This window comes from Narcine bancroftii, chromosome 9, assembly GCF_036971445.1.
Source record: "Narcine bancroftii isolate sNarBan1 chromosome 9, sNarBan1.hap1, whole genome shotgun sequence".
Classification (NCBI taxonomy): Eukaryota; Metazoa; Chordata; class Chondrichthyes; order Torpediniformes; family Narcinidae; genus Narcine; species Narcine bancroftii.
This window is the reverse complement of record NC_091477.1, coordinates 26,833,655-26,849,724: the sequence shown is the minus strand read 5'-3', so window position 1 is coordinate 26,849,724 and position 16,070 is coordinate 26,833,655. Positions and strand designations below refer to the sequence as shown.

General features: G+C 36.7%; 1 protein-coding gene across 3 annotated transcripts in view; it reads left to right on the top strand.

The window, feature by feature from the left end:
- LOC138743339 (glutamine--fructose-6-phosphate aminotransferase [isomerizing] 2-like) overlaps window positions 1-16,070 on the top strand; it is a 60,283-nt gene that overhangs the window by 30,834 nt on the left and 13,379 nt on the right. For 2 of the 3 annotated variants that reach the window (XM_069898539.1, XM_069898542.1), the window contains 8 exons: window positions 1,570-1,628; window positions 1,714-1,848; window positions 3,179-3,240; window positions 6,279-6,358; window positions 7,230-7,335; window positions 11,523-11,686; window positions 13,266-13,361; window positions 13,494-13,591. In XM_069898539.1, the coding sequence (XP_069754640.1) occupies window positions 1,570-1,628; window positions 1,714-1,848; window positions 3,179-3,240; window positions 6,279-6,358; window positions 7,230-7,335; window positions 11,523-11,686; window positions 13,266-13,361; window positions 13,494-13,591 (800 nt within the window). The remainder of the gene's footprint in view (window positions 1-1,569; window positions 1,629-1,713; window positions 1,849-3,178; window positions 3,241-6,278; window positions 6,359-7,229; window positions 7,336-11,522; window positions 11,687-13,265; window positions 13,362-13,493; window positions 13,592-16,070) is intronic. The other variant, XM_069898540.1, reaches the window with a different exon arrangement.

Sequence of the window (16,070 nt, the reverse complement as noted above, 5' to 3'; positions counted from 1 at the left end):
AATGCCATCTGGTTGGAGAGTGCCCAGATGGGTTGTTCCTTCAACTTATGGGTGGTCTTGGTGAGATAGTATATGAGGCCATGGACAGATATGTGAGCATGGGGGTGGGCACAGAATTGAAGTGGTTGGCCACAGAGAACCCTGTCTCTGATGCGGACAGAGTAAAGATACTTAGTGAAGCAATCTCCCAGTCTCTCTGATGTAGATAAGGCCACAAAGAGAGCAGATACAATAGATAATTCTCAAGGATACACGTGAATGTGTTGCTTCACTTCAAAGAGACCCCAAATGGTGGTGAGAGGAGGTGTGGGTGCAAATGTGGCACTTCCTGTGGCCACAGGAGAAGGTGCCAGGTGAGGGGGCAATTGGTAGAGAGAGATGAGTGACTTACGGAGGGACAGGTCCCTACGGAAGGAGGAGAGGGAAAGATGTTTCTAGTGGTGGGATCCTGTTGTTCATGATGGAAATTATGGAGGATATAATGTGTTGGATGTTGGCTAGTGGGGAGGTAGATAAGGACAAGGGGAATCCTGCGTTTGTTGTGTCTGGGGGCAGAGGGGGCCAGGACAGATGAACAGAAAAATGGAGGAGATGCGGGTAAAGGCTGAGTTAATGGTGTTGGAGGGGAAGTCATGATTGTGGAGGAAGGCAGACATTTCAGATAATCTGGACTGAAAGACCTTGTTCTGGGAACAGATGCAACAGAGACAGAGAAATTGCGAGAAGGGAATAGAATCTTTGCAGTGGATTGGGTGTGAAGAAATATAGTCGAGTTAGTTGTGGGAGTTGGTGGGTTTGTAAAATATGTTGGTGGAAAGCTTGTCTCCTGTGATGAAGACAGAGAGAACCAGAAAGAGGAAAGTGTGCCTGGACCAGGTGAATTTAAGATCGGGGTGGAAGTGAATGAAGTTGATGAGCTCATCACAGGTGCATGAGGCAGCCCGGATGTAGTCATCAATATAGGTGAGGCAGGAATTGTGGAGGAGGCAGGGGTCTGCAGATAAACTTGGACTGGCAAGGGAATATGGTGTAGAAAAATGTATGGTTATGCAGTGTGGTAGAAGGAACAAAATGGGAAGGGAAGGTTGAGAATCACTGCTCTAGACCCAATTGTTACTGAAATATTTTGCTTGAGAAAAATTACCATAGGCCCATTTCCTTTGGCGTTATGAAACAGTGCACATAACGAGTCAATTAGGTATAATTAAAACAGTGGTTTTCAAACTTTTTCTTTCCATCCACATACCACCTGAAGCAATTCCTTACTAATCACAGACCACCTATGGCATAGGGAATACTTAAAGAGGTTTGTTGGTGAAAAGAAAAAGGTTGAGATCCACTGTGCTGCGGCAACCTTGCCGCCCTTATCACTATAAATGATTTGTGTTGAGAAGTTCAGATAATTAATTAATCTAAAATCGGTAAAGAGCTTCCAAGGAATGCAATGCCAAAAATCATGATTCGTGATTTACTATTCAGATTATTCAGTGACTTGTGATATCATAATGACTTAAGTTTCTGTGGATTTCAAAGTTTCACTTACAGGTTCAATTGGTCTGTTTTTCTTAGAATTTCTGGTGGTTCATAATGGAATTATCACAAACTACAAAGATATAAGAACATTTCTGGTAAGTAGAATGTTGATAAGCTCATAAAATAAATATTATCAAAAGAATATATTGCAGTGTATTGACTATTGCTTTATCAATACAGGAGGGCAAAAATTATGTGTTTGAATCAGAGACAGACACTGAGGTGATTCCTAAACTGCTAAAGTATCTATATGACAATAGAGAAAATGAAGACATTGGATTCTCTACTTTGGTGAAAAGAGTTATTCAACAGCTGGTGAGCTGCAATTAATTTTAAGTACAAATTTATATACTATATATGGTCAATAGCAAAGTAAGGTTAATATGGAATCATCTAGTTAATATATTTATATATTCTGGTTCATATTGTCTTTGCATTGTTTTCCAACTACATACTGGAAAACACTGAAAAGAGTATACAAAGCAGAACATGATGAATATATAAATGTTCAGCATATGATTTTCCAAATCTAGACTCATGTCTGGAAAATGAAAAAAAAAATCATATAAGAAAAGGGTTGTGTCTCAAGTATTTTACGACAAAAATTACTATCACATATTCCAATCAAATAACAAAATAGATGTACGTGTTGAAATTAAGTTGGCATTTATTAATTTTACTGTGCCTATGGAAACTGCTGAATTGCAGTGATTATTTTCAAGTTGGCTTGGTATTTGTCTTTGACACAATCCATACAGTTGTGTTCCCATGCCTCTGTTGCCCTTGCCTTTCTTTTGTGCAAAAGATGCAGGTTTGAGAAGTTCTGTGAAGAATCCTCATTGAGTTGTTCCAGTACATTGTGTAGGTTGTACAAAAGGCAACTGTGGTCAGCCAAGGAGGGATTACTATTTTTAAAGTATTATAAGGGGTGCTGGTCAAGCAGATTGTTTTGTCCTAGATGGTAAAGTTATAATGATCAAATGAAGTACTTTTGACTTGTGAATGATGGAAAAGCATCGAAAGGCAGCTGGAGTTGTTTACTGAGATTAGTTGGTTTCTTATCTGTTCTTTATAGCCCTGGATCAGTTACATTTCTGTTTTTTTAAAAAGGAGGGATTTGATTCTGGTAATGCTTTTTAATGTCAAGATGATTAGATTCATGTTGGAGGTGGTCATCATCTGGCACTCGTGTGGATCAAATATCAATGCAGTTCCAATTTGTTTTGGAAGATTTGAATTTTGAGATAACTAATATCATTTTTAGAAGATTATTTTGGTTAACCAATGCTTTGATGATGCTCCTAGCTTTCTAATCAAGTCTCCATAAAAATCATTGATTAAAAATTGCAATTTATTCTTTCAAACTAGTTTATTTCAGATTATGATTCATATTACTTTGAGGTCTGGAGTTCCCTTTATGTTGATGGCATCATTAATTTGATGAATATATAATTTTGAGAATATTATTCTAAGACAAGGTCATTTTATCATGTGGAAATTATTGTAAATGTGAAGTTACAGAATAATCCAGAGCATTATGCCAAATTGTGTTGAACACGTCATTTTGATTGCCTTACAGCTATTTTTTTTGTCTCTAAAGAATTATTTCACAAGGAAAATATTATGGTTTTATATGCCCTTGCAGGAAGGAGCATTTGCACTCGTTTTCAAGAGCAGACATTTCCCAAGTGATGCTGTTGCTACAAGGTTGGTGTCCAGCAAAATTACTATTTGAGCATCTTTGCTGGATCGATGAACATAATTTTACTTTTTATTTGCCTTATGTTGCTGCTACTTCAGTCACTCTGTTTCATTTATGGATGCCACGGTGGAATCTAACAATAGAGGCCATCCTTCATAGGGTTTCCCAGCATTCTCTGGCATAGGATCAGTGACCTCATTAATTTCTTTTGTTTCAGTTTATTTTTTTTTAATTGATTTATGTGTTAGAATTTTTCAGTAACTTTTTCTTTTTAAGTTTGTTATATTTTATGAATTTATATTACCCTATCAGATATTTAAAACTGTTGACTGCTAGAGGTCTTTTCACCACTGTGACCTGGCTACACTTGCCTGCCCAATTCCTGAGTGTCAGCAACACTAACCTCATCACAGAGAAAAAATAGGCAGATTGTAGACCAAATCCCATGACAATTAGCCCAGTGTTAATTTAGGAAAGTGCTACCTTCATCTGTCAGCAAGAGCCCGAGATGGTTGAGACAGTCAACAAAACTACCCTGTTTAATCTGTGCAATCCGCTAACTCCTACCCCCAGTGACATTGTCTGAATGTGATGGAAAATTCAATAGAAAACTGAATAAGAAGTAGCTGAAAGGAAAACAAGACTCCATGGAGATTGCAAATAAGTGAGTTCTTGCATTGGACCAGCAACGATTCAGTAGGCTAAATGGCATCCTTCCATACTGTAGACTTTCTGTGATTCTGTAAAATCAGACTCCAGTCTGAGCTGTTGGTTCTTATTTTGGGTAGCAGGTAGATGCTGACTCAATCCAAGATGAGAGTATTAAAAAAAATTCAACGGTCAAGTCTATTTATTGTCATCTGATTGTACAATTACAACCTGATGAAACAGCATTCTCCAGTCATCGGTGCAAAACATGCAGACACACAACCAGAAATCACACATATACAAACAATACCAGTTCAAGACAAGTATTTTATCTATAAAAATAAATAGATTTTGGTTTGTACATCAGAGACGTTAATGTGAGCAGTTCCTTTGGTCATTCAGCATTCTCACAGCCCATGGGAAGAAGCTGTTCCTCAGCCTGGTGGTGCTGGCTCTGATCCTCCTGTAGCTCTTCTCAGATTTATTGTCAGAGTACATAAGGAGTCAGCATAAATAGAAAATTTAGTGCTCTCTGGAGTTGGAGCTTGGGAGAGATATCCATGTAAAGTCCAAATGTCCATGAGGCATTTCACAATCCAATCCTTCTTATTACAGGTTTAATTGGCCAATTGTAGTGACTCATCAATGACAACATGGGATTAAAATTGCATGCAAATACTGATGAGAATGATTTATTTAATGCAGGAATCCACTGCCTTCGGTAGGTGTCTTGCTTTCCTGTGCAAAACAATAAATTTAAACTCCAAACAGCAAAAAGAAGATAGCAGGGAAGGTAAAAAATAATCTTAGTTCAACAGAACTGACATGGTTAAAATCAATTTTGAATGTACAAACATGAGAAGGACAAGCCCAGTCATCCCCTTGAGCCTTCATTACCATTAAATTAGGTCATAACTGATTCAATCTTGACCTCTATGTGGAGTCACACAGGAAACTGCAAATGCGGAAAACGCATTCTGCTGGTGGAATTCAGAAACTCAAGAAGATTTAGTGAGAAAAAAAAATGGTTGATGTTTTGAGCTGAAGCCCTTTATTGAGACTGACATTACTATTCTTTTTTTCTCTCTACATACTCCTTGACTCCATTATAGTTTAAATTGTGTTAATCTCTGCCTTAAATATATTCCATGACTATCTCCACAGATCTCTGGGATTGACAATACTAAAGATTAAAAATTCTAAATGAAGTAATTCCTCCTTGAAATGGGTGAACTCTTATTCTGAAAGTATGTCCTCTAGAAAGTATGTTCTACTATGAAATATTTCATCTTCTAATATGCCCAGTTTGCTCAAACCTTCTTCAGATGTTAACATTTCCATTTCATGAATGATGCACTATCAATAACTCCAAAGATAAGATGTTACCTAACTGATGGGCTTTTATTATCATAAACTGATAGCACATCTCATGTGCTGATCCGAGGCCCAAGCTTGTTCTGGGGCATTGCCACCTTTATTAGGGGAATCAAGGGGGAGAAGCCACAGGTACAATCAGCAAAGGGCAGGTCAACCATACATGTACAAACAGTAATACAGTGGTTCCACCACAATGAACCAATCTTTCTTTGCACAGTCTCCAAAATAAGGAGACCAAAAACTGTATTCAGTAGTTCAGGTGTGATCTCTCCAGCACTCCTGTAAAGTTTTGATCAAAGCTTTGATCATCTGAAAATTATTCTAGTTCCATTTTCTGTTAGTTGGCCACTACTTTTCAATATACTGCCTCGACTACATTGTTTTTATGGTGATGTCTTAAACCAGGCTTCATAGCATATAAATTCAAAATTAGATAAAGCTATAAACAAAGTGATGTTCAAAATTAATCACTAGAACATTTAAAAGTAAAATTAATAGGATATTAATCAATAATAACATGGTAATCTGGATATTATTATTACCAAAAAGGGCGGCACGGTTAGCTTACTAGTTAGCACAAAGCCTTTACAATGCCAGTGATCGGGACCAGAATGGGTTTGAGTCTCATTCTATCTGTAAGGAGTTTGTATGTTCTTCCCCCATCAGAGTGGGTTTCTCTGGGAGCTCCGGTTTCCTCCCACTGTTCAAACCGTACCAGGGGTGGTGTAAATTGGGCAGCACGGTCTCATGGGCCGAAATGGCCTGTTATCATGTTGTATGTTTACATTTTTTAAAAAAATAATAAATTTGAAATTTGTTGACTTATAATTTGTGAGTTTATAAATTGAAAACATTTAAATGAATAATTTATAATATATTTCATTATTATAAAATATAAATTTATTAAACAGTCTTTATTTTATAAAACAATGCCTTTATTATTTCATTTGTACAATTTTCCAATTTTTTTCATATGGATTTCAATTAAATTCAGTATTTTCTTTTTGATCTCTTTCAGGCGAGGGAGCCCTCTGCTGATTGGTATTCACAGCAAGAATAAACTCTTCACTGACCAGATTCCAATCCTGTACCAAGCATGTAAGTTGGCCATCAATGAATAAGTAGTAATAATTGTTCAGAATTAAATAGCTATTCTGTCTTTCTGAAGAAATTCTGCAAAAAAAGTTATTTAAAATGAATAAATTACATGTAAGTTAAACTGAAACAAATTTTGGCTCTGGCCGAGCATATCAGTTTATTCCCAGTCCATTTACAATTAACAAGGGCTATGAATAACATACCTGTTGAATCATTAAATTTTATATCTCATTTCAATATGAGGAAAACTTATATTTTTAAAAACAGTAATTATCTAATTAGCCTCCTGAAATATGTACAGTACCTGGAATTTAAAGAAAGCTTTTATTTGTATGGCACCATTTAAAAGTTATCACAAACTGCTTTTCAGGCCATCTATTTGTTTTTTCCCCCAAGAATTTTCACTATTGTAATGTATGGAAATGTGACACTCAAATTTTACACAGTGAAGCAGCAAATAACAAAATAAATTATTCAAACAAGGATTGTATTTATAAAGACACCAGAAGATTCAAAAGATGGAGAAGGGGTTCAACCTGAAATGTTGACAAGTTCTTTTCTGCCACAGATGTTGTTCGACAAATGGAGTTCCTCCATCAGATTCTTTTTTACATCAGTAAACCTTCCTGGCTATATTTCCAAATATTCTTTTAGATCCACCTGAAAGTAGGAAGAGCATCTGTTTGACATTTCATTGGGAAAAGCTGTCTCAAATCAATTCATACAGTACTTTTGAAATATTGACATATAAAGATAAGATTTATTTCTAACTTTTATCTTGTGAAGAACTTTCTTGTTTTCTATTCTACACATATTTTTAATGGAAGTACTTGACCAAATTACTTAGTACAATTCTTTTTTTTCATTGAAGGTAATAACAATGGCCATTCATCCAAAGGGCTCCAAATTGGGCATGAAGATCTTAAGTGCTCTGGAAGGGAACAAGCTGTTGAATTCTTCTTTGCATCTGATGCTAGGTATGTGTAAAACCATTGCTAGAAATAGATCATGGTTACATTAAGTTTTTGAGCATGATGTGATTTTAAAAATTGATGTTTTAGAAACCAAATGCAGAATATATTTGATATGTTAGCAACTTGCATCTTTTAAATTTGACTTGGCAATTCCAGTGGTGATGCACATCGAGCATTAGGAACATGAGATAGAAACATGGTTATGTAATTTGTTGCTCAGTGGTAATTGTAAGTATTTCCACTTGAAATGGGCTTACTATATCTCTTCAGAGATATAGAGTGACTCAGAAAGAAGCACTTCTCTACAGTGCAAAATTTACTATAGCTGTGCAGTGGGCTCCCGAACGCACCATGCCCGAAGTGGTGATCCGACAACACGATCCGCGCCATATGGGCTACGCGCTTCAAAGTCGGTGCTCGATTCAGCAGCATGTGGCTGCAGTGCCCCACTCCATTGGGCTGGCCAGCTACAGCCAATTGGGTGGAGCTAGGGAAACAGCAACACCTGGGGATGAGAGAGGATCACTGATTGGCCGCTCCCTGGATAGCACTAAACAACCAATCCCAGGAAGCAGATCATAATGCCACCAGTCGGGTGGCATGATGATGTCAGAGATGGACATTCTTTGACACATCCATAAAAATGAAAATAATGAAAATATCCATGGACACTTCAAAAGATGGAATAGGTGCCATAGTACTTCAGGCTATAGGAGAAGATTGGACCCCAGTAGTATTCGCATCAAGGACAATGACAACATCTGAATGTCGATATGCACAGATTGAGAAAGAATGTCTTAGTCTGGTCTATGGACTCAAGAAATTCCACAGTTATGTGTATGGTCTACCAACATTCATGGCAGAGACAGACCACAAGCCATTAATAGTGATAATCAAAAAAAATCTCACTGAAATGTCACCAAGAATCCAAAGACTGTAGATGAAGCTGCAATGTTATGACTTTGAATTGGTGTACACACCAGGGAAACCTGTTGTGTTAGCTGATGCATTATCCAGACCAATGACACAGAGTGAAGCACACAATGAGACTTTCACAGAGAAAGATATGAATCTCCATGTGAATCCGATCACTGAATCTCTTCCTGTATCTGACATGAAATCCAAGCAGATCGTAGCTGAAACAGAAAAGGACACAATTCAACAGAAGATTATCAAGAATCTAAATGAAGGATGGCATAGAGGTGAATGTCAGCCATACTACAACATCAGAGCTGAGCATTGTCAATGGGCTTCTACTCAGTCATTCTTCAATCGCTGAGATGAGATGCTGAAAAGGGTGCGTGAGAGGCACCTTGGAATGGAAAAATGCAAGAGGAGAGCTAGAACTGTTTATTGGCCAGGGATAAATGCTGACGTTGATAGGATGATTTCAAGCTGTGAGACCTGTCTGAAACATCAAGCAAAGCAAACAAAGGAACACATGATAATAACTGACATACCAGCGGAACCATGGCAGAAAGTTGGGACTGATCTGTTCCACAGGGATGGAAAGAATTACTTGCTGGCTATTAATTATCTATCGAACTATCTGGAGATGGTGCTGCTTCTTAATATGTCTGCTGCTTGTGTGATCCAATATATGAAATTGATCCTTGCAAGACCCAGAATTCTTTAAGTTGTCTACAGTGACAATGGACCATGCTACAGCTGTAGAGAATTCCCAAACTTTGCAGAAGAGTATGATTTCCGACATGTGACTTCAAGTTCCCTGCATCCACAGTCAAATGGCAAAGCAGAGAAAGGAGTTCACATAGTTAAACAGTTGCTCAAGAAAGCATCAGGCACTAGGTCAGATCTGTAACTAGCTCTATTGAGTTACAGAGTTTCACCACTTGATCATGGCATGTCACCTGCTGAGCTTCTGATGGGACGAAGGCTACACACCACAATTCCTTACTCTTCAGACCCAAACAAAAACTGGGATGTCGAATGGAAACAAAAGCATCTGCAAGGGAGATAAAAGGAAAGCTATGACAAGTCAGCAAGAAGCTTAGGGCCACTGGCACAACATGATAAAGTGAGACTCTGAGATTCCAACGCTTGAGACAATAAGGCTACTGTTCTGGGAGAAGTAAATCCAAGGTCCTACACTGTCAGAACAGAGGAGGATCAAATATTGTAGAGGAATCGAAGGAGCCTGCTGAAAATGCCAGAGATACTACAGGAACAGATAAATGCAGAGGATTCAGCCTGCACTGAAACAGAAGGAACACCACCCATACTAGACAGTAGTGGACCAGCAGAGCCGAAACAAGCACCTGTGTTCAGAAGATCCACATGAGTTGTCAAAGCATCTGACAGACTGAATCTATAAAAGAAAAAGAACTGCACATTTAAAAGTTGTGCTGCTGATGTTCATGTTACATTTATGTTGAACTTTATATTGAAAGAATACTGTATTAATGTGTCTTTTTTGATTAAACATCTCAAGGGATTAGTGATAATCCTCCGCCAGGAGGAGTGTGTGGCCTCTGGCATGTGCCTGTTCTGACTTTAGAGCTGTTTGCTTAGTTAATAAATCTAGTTTTAAAAAGAACTCAAGTTTCTTTACTGAAATAAAAGAAACATCACAATGATCATCTGAACATTCTAAATTCCAGATAAATCCAGGCTTCAGTGGTTGATCTTATCAGTACTGCTGGATTAGCGAGGTCTTCATTTTTCTGTACTTGAGGAAATGGGACTTTACATGCTTTAGCAATGAAAATGTTGTATTGGACTACATTTGTGATGAGTTTCAGATTCAATCACTCCTTGAAGTTGTAATGCATAATAATATTTTTTTTAAATCTCCTGATCAATGCCCTGTGCCCAGGGAATTTGCCAGACTCTTTCCTTGCCATGTTTTAGGCATTGCTCTGTCTGGAGGCTGGCACATGGGACAAAAAAGATTCTACTTTTTGTTACTTCTGTCTACAATTGGCTCCAGTGAGTTCAGCTGCAGTTGCAATGAGAAGTAACTCTCAAGATAATTGCAATGAGAAGTAACTCTCAATTTAGGCTGCCCAGCCTTTTTGTTGTTATTGTTTTTTTTGTTTAGTTTGGAGGGTTAGATGGGGTTTTAATAACAATTTTCTTTCTCTTTTTTGAATATTCCAAATTGAGGAGAAAGGGATAATATTGTTCAATATGTAATAATGTTATATGTTGCATTTTGTATTGATATATATTGTTTCTGTTTTTACTATTTGATTATGCATTCTATTCTCCTCATGTATTATTTACTTATAATATGTTTAATAAAAATATTGCAAAAGAAAGAGAAGTAAAATATAGTTTCCTGGAGATTTTTTTGAGGACAGCAATCCATGGAGGCAAGTTGTTAGTGAGAATAAATTTCTGATGATCCCATACTTTGATTAGATAGGCCTTAGGCACTCACTTCAAAAAAGCTTTAGCCATTGTACAAATCTGATACAAGAATTAATGATGGTCATCATGACCGCGAGCCAGTTTTGTTTGAGGAACAATGTATTCCTTATTCATATTTCATTCCTACCTTTCAATAGCTAGACAATTCCAATTGTTGGTTTCAAGTTATTAGTATATAGATACAAGACAATTTGGTTCATTTATGAGTGAGCCTAACATTTTCAGTTTCTGTATTGAGGTGAGATGCCAAATATGAGATTGGTTGAAAAGACATTAATAATTTTGTGGCACTGTTCAAAGAATGCCTTGATTTCTGTTCTTTCAGTCATATGATCAAAAGTATCACCATAATAAAATTTGACCATTGATGTTTGTGGAAATTTACCATAACATCTAACTCCATGATAGCAATTTTGCTTTTAAAATAATTAAATGGTTGACATGTGTTGTGGAACATCTTGAGAAGATGATGAGATATATTTGTTCTGTTTATTTCTTGTGATCAACATTTATTAACCAGGGACATATAACCAACAATTTGCATTTACTTTGTGACATTAATGTGAAATATCTTAGAGTTCTTTACAATGTTATATCGTTGATAAGAAATGTGCAACATTATAACTGAAGTAAATCTATAATGATGTCTGGTAGATTTTTATTGCATAAAAATTAATCAGTCATTGCATAATGTACAGAAAACAATAATAAAAACATTTTATATTTGTATCTTAGCAAATATATCTTCACACGTGAAATAATTTCAAGAGTTAATGAATCATTTATCAATTCAACAGTGCAATCATTGAGCATACAAATCAAGTGCTGTATTTAGAAGATGATGACATTGCAGCAGTGGTGGATGGCTGTCTCTCCATTCACCGAGCAAAAAGGTCCATGACTGAGCTGACATCCAGAACCATACATACTCTTGAGATGGAAATGCAACAAATTATGAAAGGTACGTAGAATTTGCAGAAACAGGTAAACCCATTAAACATGATTGTATATATATTACAGTAACCATCCACTGGATTATACTTTTTTCTGGAAAGGTAAATTTATGTCCCCTCACACTAGTTTAATGAATATACTTAATTTGAATTACTTAAATCAGCATTTCTGTTCTAATGCTGAAATATAATGGAATTTAAGGTATTATTTTTTGTTTAGTTGTCAAATCATAAATTTCTTGTTGTATCTAAAAATATAACTCAAGTTCATAAAAACTCAACATTTGATTTATGACTTTTTTAAATGCCACCTTCCCTTCTGATTTCTGTCATGTATTGCATTTAATATTTTCCATAAGAATGCTAGCTATTCCACATGTGATTTTCCCCATAATATGCATAATTATGACTTTGTGGACTGCTACCACTTAACCTTTGAACAGAATTTTATTTCTTCTTGGATAAAGTTTCAACCAGAATGTTTCATCTTCTTTAGAGTGGCCCAGCTAATCGAGCTGCTGTCTTCCAGCTCCAGCAAACTGGGTTCATACATGATCTTTGTGAGGCAGTTGTACTTTCACCTCATGTCCAACAAACCCCTACCCCCACTTTTTTTGTTTCTTCCCTCACTTGAAAGATGTGCTGTTTAATAAATTATTTGGCCACTGTAAACTGTCCTAGTGTGTTGTTGAAAGATTAAATCTAAGTGGAAGTTCATTGAATTCAGGGAAGAATAGCTTACTTGGAGAATTGGTGGGGAAATAGGATTGCTCAGTCAGGAAATGACTTGGGTCAAAATGGCTTCCTTGGGGGGTATTCAGCAGGGAAATTTTATTAAAAGTGGCTCATTTTTATCATCCCAAAGACCATTTGCATTGCATTTTGGAGAATAATGATCTATATGTTTGCATTGCACTCAATGTATCATCCTTTCTTGAGATACTAAAACTGGCTCCTTGTTCAAGTTTTAAAGTAGTTTGTCCACCAATGAAATCTTGCTCAAATCTGAGATGGAGAAATAAAAACAAATAACTAAAATGATAAAAGAACCTAGCAAGAGAGTCATACACATTGGAACTACAATTGGAGACTGTTTAGTTAGTTTTAAAATGTAATTACATACAAATTAAATAGAGCACACACAACAAATTTATTATAAATAAAAGTTAAAGTACCACTTTAAAATACAAAATTTTAAAAACCAGCACCATAAATATTTTCAATCATAAAAAATCTAAGATTATAATAGTTGTGATCAAGGTAATCCTTGTAACATGGGCAAAGCAGGTTTTACTTTTGTTGATACTAGGAAAGTCCAAAACTTTTAGTTTCAGGAAACCAGATTCCTTCTCATGCTGATTAGGACACTCCAGCATCTTTTTCTCTGCAAACTCTAGATCAAGAAGTCAAATACCCTATTAGATTAAGGATATTTTATTGATTTTTTTTTTAACCACTGCATATATTAAATTTGGTTTATGATACCCAGGTTGAACAGTAGACATGTGTAAAGATTTATTGATGAAACCATTTTCAGTTTATTTTCAAATAATTTGGGATGTAATCATTTTTATTTTTTTAATGCAGGTAATTTTAAAGCCTTCATGCAAAAAGAGATTTTTGAACAGCCAGAATCTATAGTTAATACATTGCGAGGAAGAGTAGATTTTACAAACGGCACAGGTAATATATAATGACATTCACAGCACAACATTAATTTCAGCATGACATATCACATAATTCGTCAATTAGCAAATTGTAATTTAAAAGCACTTCCTTTTAAGGAGTCATTACGTAGATTGTTATTTATTACAGTGATGCTTGGTGGCTTGAGAGACCACATCAAAGAAATTAAACGGTGCCGACGCCTGCTCTTGATTGGGTGTGGAACAAGTTACCATGCTGCAGTTGCCGTAAGTTTGAACATTCAGTATCATCTATTTATTTCCTTTTAATTTACCTTACCACAGACTTTAAGCAATGTGGAGTAAAACTGTGTAAAATGGAATTAAACCACCATGAAGAACCAGTTTCTCAGTGCTGCACTGAACAAGTAGTCCATATAATGCACTCAAGTCTCTTATTGGGGAATGAGCTTCTCATCTTATGAATCTGGCAAATGTGGAAACTCATAATTATTGTTATGCAGGCCAACTAGTTAGACTGAATTTTGCATGTTCAGACAAAGGGTCTTCAACTTGAACCATTAATTTGCCCAAGGCTCATTGATTGCCACAGTTTATCAAAAAAGGCTTATGGGATCATACCCCGTGTGGGGGAAAAAAAATCTTGCAGTAACGGCAGAGAACAAAGCTTGCAGAGTGAGAGTCTAGGAAAACCCATCTGTGGTTCGATTGAGTTTAAGGGGAGATGATTAAGGAGGATTTGGACAGGTTGCAGGAGCAGACTGTTAACGAATTTTGTTATGGCACATGTGAGATGGTGGAGGGTGTGGGAACCAGTTTATTTTTGGGGTAAGTCGGAGGGGGAAAGAGGGAGTATGGATGGGTAAAAAGCACTTAAAAGTGAATTAATTCGGGGCAGAAGTTGGCTACATGGAATCTGTTGGGGACATAATCACTTTTGAGTAAACTTCACTTAGGAGGTTGGAAAAGGAAGTAGGTAATTAAAATAACTTTAAAGAAGAACATTCATAGAGATTCACAGTGGCAGTAGCTGAGATAAAGTGGTTTATAACCAATGCTAAAGTGCACCTCAACCTTCCTGTAAAGACCTGCTTCAGTATTTGAGGCTTGCATGTGCATAGGTCAATAAATCCAGCAAAGCGATTCATGCTATATATATCACTGTATGTGAAGCTACTTCTACATATGTGATGTAGTGCATCATAGAGTACTTGGATCTACAATCTGAAATGCTCCAGAGCAGTGGTTCTCAACCATTTTCTTTCCACTCACATATCACTTTAAGTATTCCCTATGCCATAGGTGCTCTGTGATTAATAAGGGATTGTTTAAGGTGGTATGTGCATGGAAAGAAAAAGGTTGAAAACCACTGTTTTAATTGTACCTAATTGACTCATTATGTGCACGTTTTCATAACTTCAAAGGAAATGGACCAATGACAATTTTTCTCAAGAAAAATATTTCAGTAATAATTGGGTCTTGAGCAGTGATTCTCAACCTTCCCTTCCTACTCACATACCATCTTAAGCAATCCCTTAGTAATGATGGCATAGGGATTACTTAAAGTGGTATGTGAGGAAAAAGGTTGAGATCCGCTACTCTAGAGCACAAATTAGAATTGTTCTTAAAAGCCAGTTTTTTGTTTAAAGAAATCTTTTTATAAAAACTTGGGCAAGATATTAATGCTGTACCATAAATACGTGTGTATTACTTGACACCATGTAAAAGTCGATTCCCTATTTTTGGCCCCAATATCTGGTATTTTCCAAATATCACGTGTAAATATCGGCCCCTTCCCCCTTTATTTCTGGCACTAGCCACCCGCCCATCTGAGCTCCTGATGTCCTGATCGCCTTCTCTCATCTAGGACCTGGCTGTCCATCCACTGGAGTTTCCTACACCCCAACCACGAACAGTCGCCTAGGCCCCAGCTGCCCACCCATCCAAACTCCCAAAGCCCCAAACTTGGATTTACCAACTGGTCTCGGCTGCCTGTCTGCCCATCTGAGGTCCTGATGCCCCAAAGGTAGACTTAACACCTGGTCCTGGCTGGTCACCCGCCCATCTGAGCTCATGACACCCCAAACAACACAGTTTCTTACTGCAGTCTAAAGTAGTACGCATGTAATAGTTCACCCCCTAAATTTTACCTTAAAATTTGGACCACAAAATTCAACTATTACATGTGTATGTATGGTAATTTTCATCTAGAAATTCTGTTTTAGATTTGGTTTGTTCACAATTATTTGTTTTTAAATCTTTTAATCCATTAAAAAATATTTATAACTTTTTGAGAGAGTGATTTTTTTTTTTCCCCCCATGATAATTCACACTTCACTGAACATGGTTCATCATCTCGAAAATTGAGAAACTTGGGGAGAAAATTGTCACCACTTGAATGTCCCAGATCTATTTATTATGATTTTCAGGCAGGTATCTAAATGACCATATGGTGTCCACTTGAAATATAAAGGAATGCTTCTTAGTAATCTGGATCTTAGGACTTCATTTGAGATTTTAAAATACAAATGAGGAGACCATTGGTGTGAAGTAAATTCAGTGGCGTTTAGAGACTAGGGAGGAACAAAAAAAAATAGTGATGGTCCCATTCACATTAATTACTCTCTAAAAAGTTTTTGAAACCAAAGTTACTACAATAGACATCTCTCAGCACCAGCAAAATAATGTTTTGAAAAATCCTCCAAACTCACCAAAAGGATTAGCAAACTAATGTCCTCTCCCAAGC